The sequence below is a fragment of the Rana temporaria genome, chromosome 8 (genome assembly GCF_905171775.1).
Source record: "Rana temporaria chromosome 8, aRanTem1.1, whole genome shotgun sequence".
Classification (NCBI taxonomy): domain Eukaryota; kingdom Metazoa; phylum Chordata; class Amphibia; order Anura; family Ranidae; genus Rana; species Rana temporaria.
Genome location: NC_053496.1, coordinates 113,932,828 through 113,952,260, shown reverse-complemented (window position 1 = coordinate 113,952,260; position 19,433 = coordinate 113,932,828). Strand labels below are relative to the sequence as shown.

The 19,433-nt window shown below is 40.5% G+C and overlaps 1 protein-coding gene across 3 annotated transcripts in view; it reads left to right on the top strand.

Moving 5' to 3' along the window:
• Positions 1–19,433, top strand: part of GRID1 (glutamate ionotropic receptor delta type subunit 1) — a 1,428,863-nt gene that overhangs the window by 1,354,715 nt on the left and 54,715 nt on the right. For 2 of the 3 annotated variants that reach the window (XM_040320512.1, XM_040320513.1), the window contains exon 15: positions 17,648–17,888. In XM_040320512.1, the coding sequence (XP_040176446.1) occupies positions 17,648–17,888 (241 nt within the window). Of the gene's footprint in view, positions 1–17,647; positions 17,920–19,433 lie in introns of all 3 variants that reach the window. The other variant, XM_040320514.1, reaches the window with a different exon arrangement.

Genomic DNA, 19,433 nt, shown 5'->3' with positions numbered 1-19,433 from the left:
TTACAGGAAAAAAGTAAAAAATATTGTGTTTTTTTTTAAATTTCGCACATTTTTTGTTTATAGCGCAAAAAACAAACACAGAGGTGATCAAATACCACCAAAAGAAAGCTCTATTTGTGGGAAAAAAAGGATGTCAATTTTGTTTGGGTACAACGTTGTTAAAGCAACGCAGTGCCGAATCACAAAAAATGCTCTGGTCATTGAGCAGCCAATTGTTCTGGGACTGAAGTGGTTAATAGACATGTGCACACTGTAATATTTTGTTTCGGAATTTCGTTTTCGTCCGAAAAAGAAATCAATTTAGTTACTCCCGAAATTTGTTTTTATTTATTTTGTTTTTCGTTAAAAAAATGCATTCGTCTGAAAATCCAAGTTAATTAAGGTCGAATTTGTCATTGAAGGCTTATGGTGACTGTCCAATGTTCTAAGCAGATTCAACGGAATCTTAAAAAATAAATAAAAAAATTGACGAATCCTTTAAAAAAGAAGATTCGACAGAATCTTTAAAAAAACAAAACCTGGGGGGGGGGGTGTAAAATATACCTGTGAAATAGCGCATGTTTCCTGTACTTAGAACTGTCCCTGCACAAGGTGTAATTTCTGAAGGAAAAAAAGTCATTTAAAAATGACTTTTGGCTATAATGAATTGTCGGCTCCCGAGAATTCAGAGAGAATTCATTCATAAAAAAAAAAGCGTGGGGGTCCCCCCAAATTCTATTACCAGGCCCTTCAGGTCTGCTATGGATATTAAGGGGAACCCCGCCGTCAATTAAAAAAAAAACGACGTGGGGTTCCCCCAAATATCCATTCCAGACCCTTCAGGTCTGGTGTGGATTTTAAGGGGAACTCCGCCCCAAATAAAAAAAAATGGCGTGGAGTTCCCCCAAAATCCACACCAGACCCCTTATCTGAGAACACAACCTGGCCGGCCACAGAAAAGAGGGGGGGGGGGGTGAGAGAGCGCCCCCCCTGAACCGTACCAGGCCACGTGCCCTCAACATGGGGAGGATGTCTCCATGTTGATGGGGACAAGGGCCTTATCCCCACAATCCTTACCCAGTGGTTGTGGGGGTCTGCGGGCGGGGGACTTATCAGAATCTGGAAGACTCCTTTAACAAAGGGGACCCCCAGATCCTGCCCCCCTATGTGAATTGGTAATGGGGTACATTGTAAATAATTGTTAAAAAACATACACACCGTGGAAAAAAGTCCATTATTTAGAAAAAATAAATCCAGCGGTGGTAATCCACTCTCGATCCCCGCTCCAACGTTGTTGGTATCCAGCGATGGGTGATCTCCTCTCCGTCAGGGTCCAGCGATGAGATGTCCATCCAGGTCCGGGATCCAGAGCGCAGCATCGCCGGCCGCCTGTCTCCACCGGAGACAGCCCGGCAAATGACGCGGCTGGAGCTAGTGACATTTCTTATATAGGTGAGGTGGAGCCAACTGTCACGTGACCCCATCCACCTCTGACAATTCACATAGGGGGGGGGGCAGGATCTGGGTGTCCCCTTTGTTAAAAGTGTCTTCCAGATTCTGATAAGCCCCATGCCTGCAGACCCCCACAACCACCAGGCAAGGTTTGTGGGGATGAGGCCCCTGTCCCCATCAACATGGGGACCTCCTTCCCATGTTGAGGGCATGTGGCCTGGTACGGTTCAGGAGGGGGGCCGCTCTCTCGCCCCTCCCTCTTTTCTGCGGCCGGCCAGGTTGCGTGCTCGGATAAGAAGTCTGGTGTGGATTTTTGGGGGAACTCCACGCCATTTTTTTTTAAATTTGGGGTGGAGTTCCCCTTAAAATCCATACCAGACCTTAAAGGGTCTGGAATGGATATTTGGGGGGAACCCCACGTCATTTTTTTTTTAATTGACGGTGGGGTTCCCCTTAATATCCATAGCAGACTTGAAGGGCCTGGTAATAGAATTTGGGGGGACCCCCACGCTTTTTTTTATGAATGAATTCTCTGTGAATTCCCGGGAGCCGACAATTCATTATAGCCACAAGTAATTTTTAAATGACTTTTTTTTCCTTCAGAAATTACACTTTGTGCAGGGACAGTTCTAAGTACGGGAAACATGCGCTATTTCACATGTATACTTTACAGTTGTTTTTAGCTACTTAGTCAAATCTTTATGTCTCTATAATGTCGAATCTTTTCTCTCTATGTCAAATATTTTCTCTTTATGTAGAATTGGAATAATAGAGTTAAGGTTAGGCACATTCGACCGCAACGAAAACGAAAATAAAGCATTTTTTATTACGGATCTTTCGGTTTTCGTTTTCTGTGCTTTTGTTATCGTTTGTTAAAACGATAACGAAAATACCTGAAATTTGGACGAAAACAAATGCACATGTCTAGTGGTTAAGCATTGGAAGTGCTCTGCAATTTTTCATTAGGAAAAGATAAACATTTTTGTAGGCACTTCATGGGTAGAACTAACATATATAAATGTTTCATAAAGGATAGCAAATATTCATGTTTTGAATTCAGGTGCATTTTAACCCCTTCCCACTTAGCGTATGCACATATGCATCCTCAGCATTCGGGGGATATACCGGGATAATGCCCGCAGCTGCAGGCATCATCCCAGTATAATTTTTTAGAGCGGGCGATTGACTTTCCAGGAATAAAAGACGCTCAGTTGTTATCCCGGAGGAGCAGGACATCCCACCTCCCGCCGCTATTACTTACCCTCCAGTCCCACAGGGAGACCCGATCCACGATCCAGCACTTCTGGCGTCTAGCCACAGACTGTAAACGGCTTCAATCTAGTCTCCTGAATGTAAACACGGAAGCTACACAATGATGTCACTTCCTGTTTACTTGGCTGCCAATGGCGCCAGATTTAAAAAAAATATACAGTATTCAGAATCGCCGTTTTCAGCGAATACTTTGAAGTGCAAAGGAGGGATTGGATGTCTTTTAGATCCCCGATCTCTCCATAAAGAGTACCTGTCACCATCTATTACTGTCACAAGGGATGTTTACATTCAATTCATTTTTTTTTAAAGACAATTTAATAATACAAAAATAAATAAGAAAAAAGAAAAAAAGTTCCCCAGTCCCCGCGAGCTCGCACAGCAAAGAAAACGCATACGGAAGTCGCGTCCGCATATGTAAATGGTGTTCAAATCACACATGTGAGGTATCGACCGTAAGAGCGTGAGCAATAATTCTAGCACTAGGCCTCTTCTCTAACTCTAACCTGGTAACCTGTAAAAAATGTGCGTACAATTATAATACGTGACATGTTTGCTATCTATTTACTCGGCGTAACATCATCTTTCACACTATACAAAATATTGTTTTTACAAAAAGTTGTGTTTAAAACATCGCTGCTCAAATACCGTGTGACATACAATCACCATTTTATTTACTAGATTCTCTGGTAAATATATATATATATATATACATATATATATATATATATATATATATATATATATATATATATATGTGTGTGTGTTTGGGGGTTCTAAGTAATTTTCTAGCAAAAAATAGGGATTTTAACTTGTAAACACCAAATGTCGGAAATAGGCTTAGGCATGAAAGGGTTATAGGTTATGACATGTTTAGGTAATGTTTAGGTAAAAATGTTTAACAGCAGCAGATAAGGGACATTGATGCTGAAAATAGGAATTGTAAAGCCCTGTACACATGATCGGATATCTGATGGAATCTAATCCGATGAATTTTTTCATCGGATATCCGATAAAGCTGACTTTTATCAGTCTTGCCTACACACCATCAGTCAAAAATCCGACCGTGTCCAACATGGTGACGTAAAACACTACGAAGTGCTGAGAAAAAGTTCAATGCTTCCGAGCATGCGTCGACTTGATTCTAAGCATGCGTGGATTTTTGACCGATGGACTTCCACACAGAAGTTTTTTATCCATAGGAAAATATTTAAACATGTTCCAATTTTTTTCACCAATGGAAAACAAACGGATGGGGCCCACACACTATCTGTTTGTCCGATGAAAATGGTCCATCGGTCTGTTTTCATCAGACAAACCGATTGTGTGTACAGGGCTTAAGACTTTTACAGCATTGATTAGAATGTACATAGGGGTTTATTTACTAAAGGCAAATCCACTTAGCACTACAAGTGCACTTGAAAGTGCAGTTGTTGTAGATCTGAGGGGGACATGCAAGGAAAATAAAAAACAGCATTTTGCTTGCACATGATCGGATGATAAAATCAGCAGAGCTTCCCCTCAGATCTACAGCAATACAGGAGTGACCATACTTCCGAGTGCACTTTCAAGTGCACTTGTAGTGCAGAGTGGATTTGCCTTTAGTAAATTAACCCCATAGACTGTTATTCCATATTGCTATGAAGAAAAGATAACATACTGTAGTCACGTTTTTCAGCTCTAGATGGTGTACATATTTGGACTGATATTTTTTGTATAATTACCAGAAATAGCTTGCTGTGTTAATTAGAAGCATGAATTTTAGAGCTGGATCTCATCTTTTTTAAATAACTCTATGTAAAGAGCATTAGAGTTATATGACCCAAAGCAAGCAGGCAAGTACAAGCCTTCAACATTTTCCTGTAATTAGAATAATGAAAACCAGTGTATGATGTTTATGGGTTACTCGACCCCTTTGCTGCTATATTAATCAGATGTTTGTAAAATTAAATTTCCATGTTAAACCATTTTTGCATACTGTTTTTATTTAATATTATAAGGTCTTGGATTTTTTATTTTTTTTGTTGTGGTTCGGGAAATGTTTTCTGTGCATATAAAAGCATTAGCTTCTACGATAGCACTCTTAAATGTGTTAAAAAAAAGACAAAGAATGTCATTAAAGGGGTCCCCATGGGGTCCCAGCTCTTGATTAGATAGATTCATAGCAGCTCAGCCATTGGCTCCCGCTGATGTCAATCAAATCAAATGACGCCGTTGCCAGGGGCTGGGGCCGAGTCCAGCATTCGTGTCTAGGGATGCAAATGCTGGACTCGGGAGCTCACCTGTAAGGTATGCCCCCAGGAGAGCACTTCTCCTAGAGGATTATTTAATAATAGGAGAAGCAGCGTGAGCCGCAGAGGGACCCCAACATTCAAGGATCAGGCCACTCTGTGCAAAATGAGCTGCACATTGGAGGTAAGTATGACATGTTTGTTATTTAAAAAAAAAATTACAATCACTTTAATAGTGATATATATATATATAATGAATATAAACGTGAAATAGTCTTGTGAATCTACACAACAGTCCTTTTTGAAGAGTGCACAATCAATTATGATGACACCAATTCCTCCACCACAGTGATGAACGGGAGATCACTTCCCTTTAAGAAACATGCTCACCAGATGATGTTGCCATTCGCTCTTGTGTTTGGCGAACAAATCCAAAGATTTTAACATCTGCTGTAAAACTCCACACTCCGTCCACATGCCTCTTTCTCAACTTCTCACCCGAAGCAAATCCACAAGCCCAACAACACAAGATGACTGACGCCACGCACTCTCACCTAACGACGCCTTGCGTGGGCAGTGACAGAACAGCGAGCCAGCACTTCCACCACACAAACACTGAATAAATGGCAACATTATCTGGTGAGCATGTTTCTTAAAGGGAGGTGATCTCCCGTTCATCACTGTGGTGGAGGAATTGGTGTCATCATAATTGATTTTGCACTCTTCAAAGGGGACTGTTTTTTTTTGTGTGGATTCACAAGACTTTTTCAGGTTTATATTCATTATATATATATATATATATATATATATATATATATATATATATATATATATATATATATTTATATATGTATTTATATATATATATATATATATATATATATATATATATATATATATATACTAGCTGAATACCTGGCGTTGCCGGTCTTCCTATCTTAACCTTTTGGGGAGGAAAATCATAGTAATATAAATATACCCATCTTTTATATAAGGGTGTAGGTAAGGGTTAATTTAACTGTCATATATTTTTATTTGGCATATAAGTAATATGTGTACCAGGTATTATTGAAATATCTCCAGGCGTACAGAAGTTATGTGGGAACATACATTTCCCATTGATTTGCATGGGACTTTAAACAAAAACCCCGACCCTCACAAATGGGGGTTGTTAAGGGATAAATTAACTATCCTATAGTTTAAGTGGACATATAAGTAACATGTGACCAAGTGTTATCGAAATATGTACAGCCGTTTGGAAGTTATGAAGTAACATGTGTTTCCCATAGAGTTGAATGGGACTTTAAAGAAAAACCCCGACCATGGCAAATGGGGGTGGGTAAGGGTTAAACCACCTATCCTATGTTTGTTGCTGACATATAAGTAACATGTGTGCCAAGTTTCATGTTAATATCTTTAGCCGTTTGGACGTGATGCTGGAACATACATACATACATACATACATACACACACACACACATTGAGTTTTATATATATAGATATAATATATATATATATATATATATATATATATATATATATATATATATATATATATATATATATATATATATATCTATATATCTATAGATATATATCTATATATATAAATAGACTGTATATGGAACATTTCATCATTGTATATATATATATATCTATATATATTGTATATATATATCACTATTAGGGAAATGTTCTGTCTTTTTTTAAATACATTTAAGAGTGCTACTGTGGATTATATATACACTGTTATATATTTATGTTTTCCACCTTTTGTTATATTTATGTTATTTAAGTAGTAGCACTACCATTGGGAATGTTGGCATTCTAAAGTGCAGTGCTTTTGTATTTATAATTAAATAGGTCTTGGTTTGGCAGTGTAGAGTCAGGAATTGTATTGTTGGTGGGCAGTATTGTTTTCTTAGTGCTCTGCAGCATTACCTGCAGCACCCACACTACTCCTTTCACTACCGATTCACATACATTGCTCTGCCTCTTAGGAGAGCTTTTAAAAGTTAGAGCACTAAATGCACTTATACATCCATGCGTTAAATCACTTGCCAAAAACAGTCACCAAATAGAAACTATGTATGGCTCTAAATTTGGCATTTAAAACCAGACCAGGTAAATTGTTTTCTCCTCCTTGTCTGCAGTGTGTGTGTGTGTGTGTGGGGGGGGGGGGTGGGGTACCTTATTGAAGTGACTATGCTTCTTCCTGTTTCAAATGTGAAGAGAAACACAGACGCCTCTAGGTTAGAACTGTAAACATTTTAATGAGATACAGGTGCATTATCCACTTACATGGAGGTTAAGGAAGTAAAGCCTCGTACATACGGGCCAGAATCTCGTCAGACAAAAAACATTGTTTTTCCTGACGAGATTCTTGGCAAGAATCTCTTGCCGCCCGAGTGTACACTCACTCCTTTCAAAAGAACTGCGGTTCTTTTGAAAGGCAAGAACGTGGTGACGTCATCACGTATGATGAGCATGCGCTCGTCACATTTGATGCCGTTGCCGTCATCTTGCTTCACCCTACCTATGCCGTGGAAGCTACTGCACATGCGTCAAAGTCATTTTGAGCATGCACAGGTTTCCATGGCGACAGGAAAGTATACAGACGCTCGGGTTTCTCATTGGGAAACAGGCCGACAAGAATCTTGATGAGAAAATAGAGAGCAGGATCTCTATTTTTCTCGTCGAGATTCTGGGCAGATTTACAGATGAGAAACCTGAAAGCCTTGTACACACGCTCGGTTTACTCGGTTTAAACCGAGCGTGTGTACAAGGCTTTAGGCACGAGTCCATCCGCACTGGCGTGGCGTTCACTGCAGAGTGGCATTCTAAACAGCTGATTTTTCTTCCTGTGAGGGAGAAATCGTAGCCAGCAGTATCTCTGGGACTACGACGATGAAACTGAGGCTTGGATCAGGCTAATGGTGAGGACTGGAAGGCGGTGCCGGGCGTGATGACGTCACTGATGATGTATACAAGTCTCCCCTCTTCATCTCTCCCCCTCCACATATACTGAGTATCCACATCAAGAAATTATTGATGGACTAATTTATTCAATCTCAAACTATTTAGCAGCACCACTACCCGTTTTTTTTTGTCTTCTTCCTGTTTCAAAGCTACCTAAAGCTAGCTTGGCTGTTAAAACTTTCCAATATCTAGGTTCTTACAGAGTCCTTTAGTCCTAATAAAACATTGTTTTGATGTTAAAAGGGGACAATATCAAAAGTGGTCAGAAGAACAGTAGAGAGTAGCAAGCAAATACCAACAGGGGTTATAGAGGGTCACCTGTTAATGGATTCAGATATTTCTGGGTTTCCCTAGCTATATAAACTATTTTAGCTTACAATGTTTATTTTTCATTAGTGTTTTAAAACTAGATTTTAAGTCATTGCCTAATTAAAATGAATTGAAAAGTAAAATTGGAAAACACAAAAAAATCTTTTTAAGAATGCTTGCAGAATAATTGCCATGACCCATAATGAGAGCAAGTGAAATGCTTGCTAAGAGTAGGGCAGCAATCTTAATCTTGCCAAGTCCTAATTAAAGTTGCCAAATGACCTCTGCGAAGTATGGCAACCTACAAATTGGCTTTTTTTCATTTTGCTAAAGAGCTCCTGAACTGTTTATGGTGACAGAAATAAGAAGAAATGCACAAAAAGAAAACAAAAGTCAAAATAAAATTAAAATTAGGATTGTATCAAACATTATCACTCCTAGCTACCAGACGTCACTGTCTGACAGCTCTGGTCTAAAATGACATTCATAAGCCAATTGGTAAGGTGATTATGTCATGTGATGAACAGTATAATGACATGAAGACTACATTAGGGTTGTTCAGAAAATCTCTTTTGGCTCTTGCTCTTTAACTACCGTATTTATCGGCGTATAACACGCACCCTAAGTTTAAGAGGGAAGTTTCATGAATTTTTTTTTCCATAGCCCCCTGCGTATAACAGGCAGGCACAGTTTACTCTCTATTTTCCGGGTAAAAAAGTGAGTGTTATATGCCAATAAATACAGTATTTATTTCTGTGTGCCTCTGTAGGTTTTTAAAGAGACAGGCGCAGTGTTTTTAAAAAAGTGTTTAAAAAAAGTATTTATTTATTTGCCTATAAGTATGCACCATGGAGGATACAAAACGCCAATACCTTTCATCCCTAAAAAAATGTAAGCCATGGGAAATATTTTTAGAAAGGAAAATTGTCCATAGAGCTATTGTTGTTAACTCACACTGACACTGCTTAGTTTGGTGTAATAATCTATGCACCAATTATCTTTGAAAGAGTTGAGCACAGTGTTACCCATAGTGTTTAGTCATACCTTAAAAGTACACCTTTAACTAGAGAAGTTCAGAAGCTATCATTCTTGCCCCAATTCCAACCACACCACACCCCCCCCCCCAAAAAAAAAAACTAGTTGTTTAACTGTCTGGTCACTAACATAGAGCAGGAATACTAAAAATGAGTACAGTAAAAGTTATAAAGAGAAGTCTTTTCCAATAAAGTTTCATATTTGCCTTCAATTTAATCCTGGAATTTAAAGTTTTATTTAACCACTTGCCTACTGGGCACTTTCACCCACTTCCTGTCAATGCTAATTTTCAACTTTCAACGTTGTTGCACTTTGAATGACAGTTGCGTGGCCCAAACAAAATTTGTATATTTTTTTTGAGACAGATAGAGATTTATTTTGATGGTAAGGTTAGGCCACACTGATGGACACTGTTAAGCTGCACTGATAGGCACTGAGGCAAAATTGATGGGCACTGATGAGGTGTAACTGATGGGCACTAATGAGGAGGCACTGATGTGTGGCACTGACGGGCACTTATAAGCAGCACTTATAGACATCACTTATAGGCACTGACAGGCAACACTGATGGGAACTGATTGAAAACACTGATGGGTACAGATTGGCAACAGTTGTGGGCACTGTTGTGGCTGCACTGATAATCAGTGCCCCTGATTATAGATGACCCCTGTGTAGAATTGCCGGTTATCGGCTCTCCTCTCCTCATGTGCTGTCAGCTTGAGGAGAGGATTGTCAATAACCAGAAAATCCTGTTTACACTGTGATCAGCTCTGATTGGACACATCTGGTCATATGTTAAAGAGCTGCTGTTATTGGCTCTTTATCCCGATCTGAGATTAGCTGTGTCCTAGGGACACAGCGTTCACAGATCCCTGTCAATGCACACCGCAGGGTGTGCACGGGCAGCGCAATCATGGGAGGACATCCATAGACGCCCTCCTAGTAATGTGAGCCTGTAACGGTCACCACCGTTTATGATATTCCCATTCCATCGCCCACGTTGGCTCATCTGACACTCCACAATCTAGCAGACATCATCCATACCAATTCCCCAGAAATAACGAGACAAGTTCCGTTCTCTGAGTCAAAATGTATAAACACTTTTAGTGGTAACTCTCAGTCTTATATACGGTACAACATGTTACAGTAATCAAAGAACTCTCCACCCACACATCACTTCAATACACACTCTCTTAGACAATGCCATTCCGTTGAGTTAATTATTCCCCAGACATTCCGTCTCCGACAATAAGTGATTCACAGAATACACATTTCTATGACAGACGTTTTGGGCACCGATTTAACATGACCTAATTACTGCAGCTGAGAAGTCACATTCCACACATGAACCAATATTAGCATACTTAATAAAAGGTCTTTGAGGAGCCAGGCTGTCTACCAAGCTCAAGTCCTTTCAGCCGCTGGAGAGAAGACAGGGTGACTGGGCTCAGCCCATCATGCTGTTGGGGATCTGGGCCAACTGGCCCCCATCCCTGGGGTATACCAGTGGAGACTGAAGTCCCATCGACTGGTGGTAGGTAAAAATCCCCCGATGCTTGCAAAGCAAAGCTGACATCCTCCTGTCTCAGTGCCGCACCATTTTCTGGGGTTGTGTCAGTGAAGACTGAAGTCCCATCCACTACCCCAGGAACTCCCTCTTCCATTAGTTGAGAGCAGAGGCTTGTGACACTCTGCTCTGTTGCCAGCTCTTCTGCTGGGTTGCTTTGAGTGGAGACCACAGTCCTTAATTAAAGGTCTTTGAGGAGCCAGGCTGTCTACCAAGCTCAAATCCACCTCGCCCCAGTACAGACTCAATTAGCATATCAACAGACCATGTTCCACTTCACAATTAGGTGCCACTATCACATACAATCCCATTAAAGTACATTTACATGTTTGGTTGTGAAAATGTCAGGGGTTATGAATACTTTTTCAGGGCACTGTGTTTGATCACCACTGTTTTTTTTTATTTTTTGCTAAACAAATACAAAAGACTGGAAGAAAAAAAAAAAGGTTTTCTTTTGTTTTTGTTGTAAAATTTTGTAAATAAGTATGTTTTCTCCTTTACTGACATACACTGATGAGACTGCACTGATGGGCACTGATAAGTGGATTTGATATGCAGCACTGATGGGCACTGATTGGTGGCACTGATAGGTGGCACTGATAGGCAGCACTGATGTGCACTTATAGGCCACACTGATGGGCAATCATAGGTGACACTGATGGGCACTGATAGGCGACACTGATGGGCAATGATGGGCACTGATGGGCGGCACTGATAGGCAGCACTGATGAGGAGGCACTGACAGGCATTGCTGATGGGCACTGATTGGCATCCCTAATGGGTACTGATTGGCATCCTTTCTGGGCACTGATTAGCATCCCTGGTGGGTATGGGTTGGCATCTCCAATGGGCACAGGTTGGCATCTCTGGTGGGCTCTAAAGGGCATCCTTGATGGGTCTGCACTCATAATCAATGTGCTAATTATCAGCACAGACCCCCCTTTCAGGAGAGTCAATGATCGGCTCTCCTCTACTCGCGCCTTGTCAGTGTGCATAGAGGAAATGCCAAAAAACAGCACTTCCTTGTTATGATGTGATCAGCTATGATTGGACACAACTGATCACATGGTAAGGAGCCTATGTCATAGGCTCTTTACCAGATTCGGAGATGTGGTGTGTCAGAGTGGCACACCACACTACCGATCGCTATCACTGCTTATTCTGCTGGGACGTCATATGACGCCTGGGTCAGGATAATAGAGCCATTCTGCATTTGTGAATCAAGCACTTGCCTGTAAAACTTGCGGCGGTGTAACGTAAATGTGATACGTCACGCCGCCGCGGATTTATGTGATTCTACCTGAATCTGGCCCTTAGTTCTTTAGCGTATTCTTCTTAACACCTGCCTGCAACTTTCCAGATGTGATACATCACAAGCACTTACAGGAGTGGGTCCAAGCAATTATTTTCTTTTCATATTTTATGCGGTTATGAAATGCTGAACCTGCGTTGCATGCTTTGACTTATATGTATATAAAACAGAGTTACTGTGTTACTGTTGCAAAAAATATTGTCTCAAAATTAGCCATGGTGTGTTTTTAAGCATAGTTAATTTCATGGTCATTTTAGGAAAGGATTGGACAATTATACCTTGCTTTCCCAATTTTCCTTCTGTTATTTTTCATTAACTGCTGCTTTCATTGTCCTGCTGCTATTACCTTTTTCTGTAAAGTACTTCATGACTTTTTTCCTAAGCAAGCGAGATGACACTAGATCACGCTTATTAAAAATGGCATTGAAATGTCAAATACACATCTAGTATAGTAAAGGCAAGTAGTGTCTAGCAGAGAAGTTGTTCAAGCTTAAAAGAAGGTCAAGTATGAACATTTTTCACATGCTGGTCCAGAGACAGGGTCAGAGCTAGTATATACTGATGGAGAAAGAACTGGGTAGATATAAACATTGGGCCAGATCCAGAGAGAGAGTACGCCGGCGTATCTACTGATACGCCGGCGTACTTTCAAATTACCTGCATCGTATCTTTAGTTTGAATCCTCAAACCAAGATACGACGGCATCTGGGTTCGATCCGAAAGGCGTACGGCTTTGTAGGCCTTCGGATCGTAGATGCAATACTTTGGCGTCCGCTGGGTGGAGTTCGCGTCGTTTTCCGCGTCGGGTATGCAAATTAGCTTTTTTCGACGATCCACGAACGTACGCGTGGCCGTCGCATTCTCTTACGTCGTCTCTAGTCGGCTTTTTCCGGCGTATAGTTAAAGCTGCTATTTTGCGGCGTATAGATAGACTTGCCATGTTAAGTATGGCCGTCGTTCCCGCGTCGAAATTTGATTTTTTTTTATTTTTTGCGTAAGTCGTCCGTGAATAGGGATGGACGTAAGTCACGCCTAAGTTAAAAAAATTACCTTGTTGCGACGTCATTTCGCACAAAGCACGGCGGGAAATTTCGAAACGGAGCATGCGCAGTTCAATCAGCGCAGGGACGCGCTTCATTTAAATGAATCACGCCCCCTAATCGCCGATTTGAATTCCGCCGCCAGAAATATACTACGCCGCCGTAACTTTCGGCGCACAATCTTTCAGGATTCGATCCAAAGCCGGAAAAGTTACGGCGGCGTAGCGTATCTCTGATACGCTGCGCCGATCCATTTCTATGTGGATCTAGCCCATTTTGTCTGTTTTTACAAACTACATGTTGTACAAGTCTACTCTAGGAGAAGTGTGGGAAGCAAAAATGACAAACATACATACACAGTTTTGTGCCTGCAGCATTACCGTGGTGCTGCAGCTGTACCCCGCTAGCTCTAGGACCAAGAACTGAGCGATCACTGATGGCATAGGCCTGGATTCACATACATCGGTGCATATTTATATTTACAAATATGCGCTGGGTTTCTTAGGCGTAAGTCGTCGTAAGTGGAAGTGGGCGTGAGCCATGCAAATGAGGCGTGACCCCATGCAAATGATGGGCCGAGGGGCATAAACATACAAATAACGAACAGGGCATGCGCCGTCCCGTGGACGCATCCAGTGCTCATGTTTAGAATCACGTCAGAACTACTCCCTAAGATACGCCGGATCACTGCCTACGACGTGAACGTAATCTATGCCTAGTCATATTCACATACAAAGTAAACGACAAAAGATACGACGGCTTGTGTTCCCTGGTCCATACCTTTGCATGGGTTGCGCCTCATATATGGGGAATAACTTTACGCCGGACGTACGACTTACGCAAACCGTGTATATTTTGCGCCGGGCGTAAGTACGTTCATGAATCGATGTATCTCCCTCATTTCCATATTTGAATAGGAAATCAATGGGAGCGCCACATGCTTCCAGCGTAAATATGCGCCCACAATATGCCGGCGTAGGCAATTCGGATGAAGCCTATTTTTAGGTGTATCTCAGTTTGTGGGCACGGCGCATAGATACGACTGTGCATATTTGCACTTACGCGGCGTATCTCGAGATACGTCGGCGCAAGTGCTTTGTGAATCCGGGCCATAGTGTTCAGTCTGCTCTGAGCAGAGAGCAGAGACTGTCAGTCCCTGCTCGCTTCTCTGCCCCTCCAGCGCTCACTGGAGTGCCCAGCTGGTGAAAGCGCCTGCTCAGGCTCTCAGTGGCATGCTGAAAAAACTTTTGTTCAGACATCTGGTGGATCTCAACATTATTGTTAGGATCCTTCCAGAGTCTGGAATAGCCTTGTGATGTCAGCTGACAGCAGGCTTCTGTGTCAGTCAGGAGTGCAAGAGTACAGTGCCTTGAAAAAGTATTCCTACCACTTGAAATGTTCCGCATTTTGTCATGCTGCAACCAAAAACATAAATGTATGTTATTGGGATTTTACAGTATGTGATAGACCAACACAAAGTGGAACATAAATGATTTTCAACAAATTTTAACAAATACATGTGAAAAGTGTGGCGTGCATTTGTATTCAGCCCCCATGAGTCAATATTTTTTAGAACCACCTTTTCACTGCAATTAAAGCTGCAAGTCTTTTGGGGTATGTTTCTACCAGCTTTGCACATCTAAAGAGTGACATATTTGCACATTCTTTGAAAAATAACTTAAGCTCTGTCAGATTGGATAGAGAGCATCTGTAAACAGCAATTTTAAAGTCTTGCCATAGATTCTCAATTGTATTTAGGTCTGGACTTTGACTTGGCCATCCTAAAGCCTCATACACATGATCAAATTTTCCGCAGACAAAGCGTTGGCCAGGAATTTGTCATGCATACAAATGGCACACAATTGTTGCCCAACAAACACAAAACAACATAGTTTTTCAGCTCTTTAGCGCCACCCTTTGGTCACCTTCTGCTAATGTCGTGTTTGGTGCGCATTGATTATGAGCATGCATGTTTGTACTTTTTCCGACAAACTTGTGTACACATGCTCAGAAAATCTGACAACAGACAATTGTCCATGGAAAATTTTAAAGCATGCCATCCAACATTTGAAAATCTGACAACAATTGTCCGATGGAGAAAATAAACGATCGGATTTTCACACAATTCCCTTGGGAAAATCTGATTGTGTGCATGAGGCTTTACACATAAATACGCTTTGATCTAAACCATTTCATTGTAGCTCTGACTGTACGTTTAGGGTCGCTGTCCTACTGGAAGGTGAACCTCTGCCCCAGTCTCAAGTCTTTTGCAGACTCTAACAGGTTTTCCTCTAAGATTGCCCTGTATCAGGCTCCATTCATCTTCCCATCAGCTCTGACAAGCTTCCCTGTCCTTGCTGAAGAAAAACATCCCCACAACACCATGTTTCACAGTGGGGATGGTGTGGGTGATTTGCAGTGTTAATTTTCTGCAACACATATTGTTTTGATTTCAGGCCAAAAATTGTTGGTCTCATCTGACCAGAACACCTTCTTCCACATGTTTGCTTTGTCCCCCACATGGCTTCTCACAAACTGCAAGCAAGACTTATTATGGCTTTTCTTTCGGTAATAGCATTCCTCTTGCCACTCTTCCATAGAGGCCATATTTGTGGAGTGCACAACTAATAGTTGTCCTGTGGACAGTTTCTCCCACCTGAGCTGTGGATCTCTGCACCTCCTCCAGTTACTAGGGGACTATTGGATGCTTCTTTAATAACATTCTCCTTGCCCAGACTGTCAGTTTAGGTGGACAGCCATGTCTTGGTAGGTTTGTAGTTGTGCCATACTCTTTCCATTTCCGGATGATGGTTTTAAACGTGCTCCGTGAGATGCTCAAAGCTTGGGATTTTTTTATAACATAACCCTGCTTTAAACTTCTCCACAACTGTATCCCTGACCTGTCTGATGTGTTCCTTGGCTTTCATGATTCTGTTTGTTCACTAAGGTTCTCTAACAAACCACTGAGGGCTTCACAGAACGGTTGTATTTATACTGAGATTAAATTACACACAGGTGGACTCTATTTACTAATAAGGTGACTTCTGAAGGCAATTGGTTCCACTAGATTTGAGTTAGGGGTCCCAGAGTAAAGGGGCCTGAATACAAATACACGTCACAGTTTTCAGATATTTATTTGTATAAAAATTTGGAAAACCATTTATCTTTTTCCTTCCACTTTTCCAATTATGTGCCACTTTGTGTTGGTCTATCACATAAAATCCCAATAAAATACATTTAAGTTTTTGGTTGTAACATGACAAAATGTGGAACATTTCAAGAGGTATCAATACTTTTTCAAGCCACTGTAAGTGCACTTCTGTGACCCATAAGGGGAGTATGACCAAAAAAAAAAGCTTTGGCCATACTTAAGGGTGCTGTAATTGATATCTACAGTATTCTGAATTGATGCTGAAATGTTGGATCATTGTTCCCCATCTTCGATATCTTGGGGACAATAGTAGTGATATATTCAAACTTGAGATTCAAAATAATCCCTTATTAAAAAGAGGTTTTCACTTTTTGCATTGAATTTGTGAAATAATAGAATGGTGCCTTGCACTTACATAAATTAATGTACAGAGATGTTATGACTGTTCTCTGCAGCATTAAGTATTACCCATAAAAGGAGAAAAGGGGAAACATATTCTGTCCATCATATGACCATCTTGAAACATCTAGAAAGAATAATATATATATCTAGCATGGTGGCCTGAATTTATGGGAGGAGCCTAGGGGGTATTTAGGCAGTCCACGCACCTGTATTCCTTGTCGGTTATGGTGCACGCTACCCTCCCACCCATTCTGCTTTTCAGGGCACTTCCTTGCACATCCCTCTTCTACAATCATCCATTACTTATCTTGGGTATGCCCCTTTTTTGGCATACCGACCAGATGACCAGGGCACACCTCAGGTCTGTGTTATGTTGTGAGTCATGTGGCGTCTTTATATGGTTCCATGTCTGTCTTGGTTGGAGGGCTCGGACAAAAACTAACCACCAGGAAATAGATGGGAGCCCTGAATTGGACTTTAATTACAGATAATGTAGTAGGACCATTAAAAATTCTAAAGCTACAGAAGGAGAAGAGAGACTCCATGTAGCAGATGTGAGAGCCGGAACTCTGGTTGGATTGCCAAAACTTTTAAACTAGCCAGCACCCACTTACTTTAAAGCAAATTAGGTTTAGGTTGACTTATTTATTTAAAGTGGAAAATAATATTACCTTTTGGTGTGGTATGATACTTTTTTTTGATTTTTTCCCTGATGATAACTGGAATATTTCCTGTGAACTATTTAGGCTGAATAGGTTATACAATTACCTTACTGTTCAGACATTTTAGTTTGCTTTTTCCCATTGCTGTATGTGATATTCATCTTCATACATTGTAATCAGTCTTGACTCACCACCTGTGCCTGATCCTGAACAAAGTTTAGCTACATTTATGGAAAACATATTTTTTCCTGTTTTTCAGAATTCTGGAGTTTCAAGAAACTGGTTATTTGGATGTTCTGAAACAGAAATGGTGGCCACGAATGGGACGATGTGATCTAAACAGTCATAATAACGCACAAACAGATGGCAAAGCACTAAAGCTGCACAGTTTTGCTGGAGTATTCTGCATCCTGGCAATTGGATTACTGCTTGCTTGCCTGGTGGCTGCCCTCGAATTATGGTGGAACAGCAACCGGTGTCGACAGGAGTCACCAAAAGAGGTCCATAACTACTATTCTTATTATATAAAAGGTATTTTAGGGACATGCATCATTGGAAGCAATAACCCAATGAGTAGATTTAGTTATGCAATGACAACCTACAGCACCTATATGATGGGTCTATTAACAATTGTTAAAGTACAACCTTGGTATAAATGCACCAATAATGCATGTCCCTATACAGCTACAGGGCTGTGACAGTGACACATGCAAAGGTGTGCCTGACTGATGCTTAGAAGCAGAATTATAATTTGCTTCCCACCTTTGAATTGATAAAGCATTTAATGCGTTCTGGACCAGGGTGCACTTCAAAAAAATCTGACCGGTGCAAAATGAATTATACACATTGTAATAGTGATCCACGTGGATAATTTTAGTAACTGCCTTAACTCTATCATCTTATTTTGAGTATCCCCATTTAGAGATAGTAATGTGCACATTAATTTGGTCAGAGTATAATGCAGTTGAAAAAATAAAAAGTTACTTGATATAAGTACAATCATACTACAGTAATTATGGAGATTTTGTTTTGCTTAACAATAGGAGATAATTGGGGCCCTGAAGAATTTTTTAATTTTGCACTGCTTAAAAGCAGAGCAAGGCAAAAACTAGTAAAATAGTAAACGAAAACCCGTTGTGAGCACAGCAATGCTGAATGTTGTCATGCATAAAGCAAACATCCATTTCCATCAATTAAACTTCTTAACAAGCTAACCTTTCAGAGATTTTCCTTTGTTCACCAGATGTCTCTAAACAAAACATTAACATTCAAATGAAGACAATGTTTGAGAAGCCTGTGCATGTAAAATATTTATTTTTTTCCCTTCTAATTTATTTAAATAAGCAATGCGGTTGGCATTGTGATCAAAATCAAAATTGTCTTTGAATCCGTAAATTTCAATTGATAGTTGCAGTTTTGATGAAATTTAGGATTATCTGACAAATGTTTGTGTCATGCTCTATTAGACTCCATTGTTTATATGATAGCAAAATATGATTTGGTGCATTAGAGAATATTCACATCAGTCCCAAGAAGAAGAATTTCGTTTTCTTACCCAAGTCGCACACACTTGGAGGAATCTATTCCAATTAAACTGTCAATTTAACTACAACACCCATAGTAGATGTGCCCATGCAAAGAATCATTTGTGTTAGGCAATCTGAATTATTTTGGCACAGTTGCTAAAATGTAACCATGTATGGAGGGAAATATTATTCCAGCAGACGAGCAGCAGCTTCAGGGATTTTGATCAGATAGGTGCAAAAATGTTAAACAAATTCCTTGGATTGAGTCTAGGAAAGTAAAAGTAATGAGGAGTACATGCAGTTATAATAATATGATAGTGATAGTTCTTTACTTCAATATTCCAGTGCTACAACTTCCCTTTCTGCCCACACAAAGATAGACCCACATTATTTGGTCACCCTTTTATAAAGATTTCAAACTTAAAAATTTTGTCTTAGGCCTCGTCTGATGGACCGTTTTCATCGGTCAAAACTGATCGTGTGTGGGCCCCATAGGTTGTTTAACCATTGGTTAAAAAA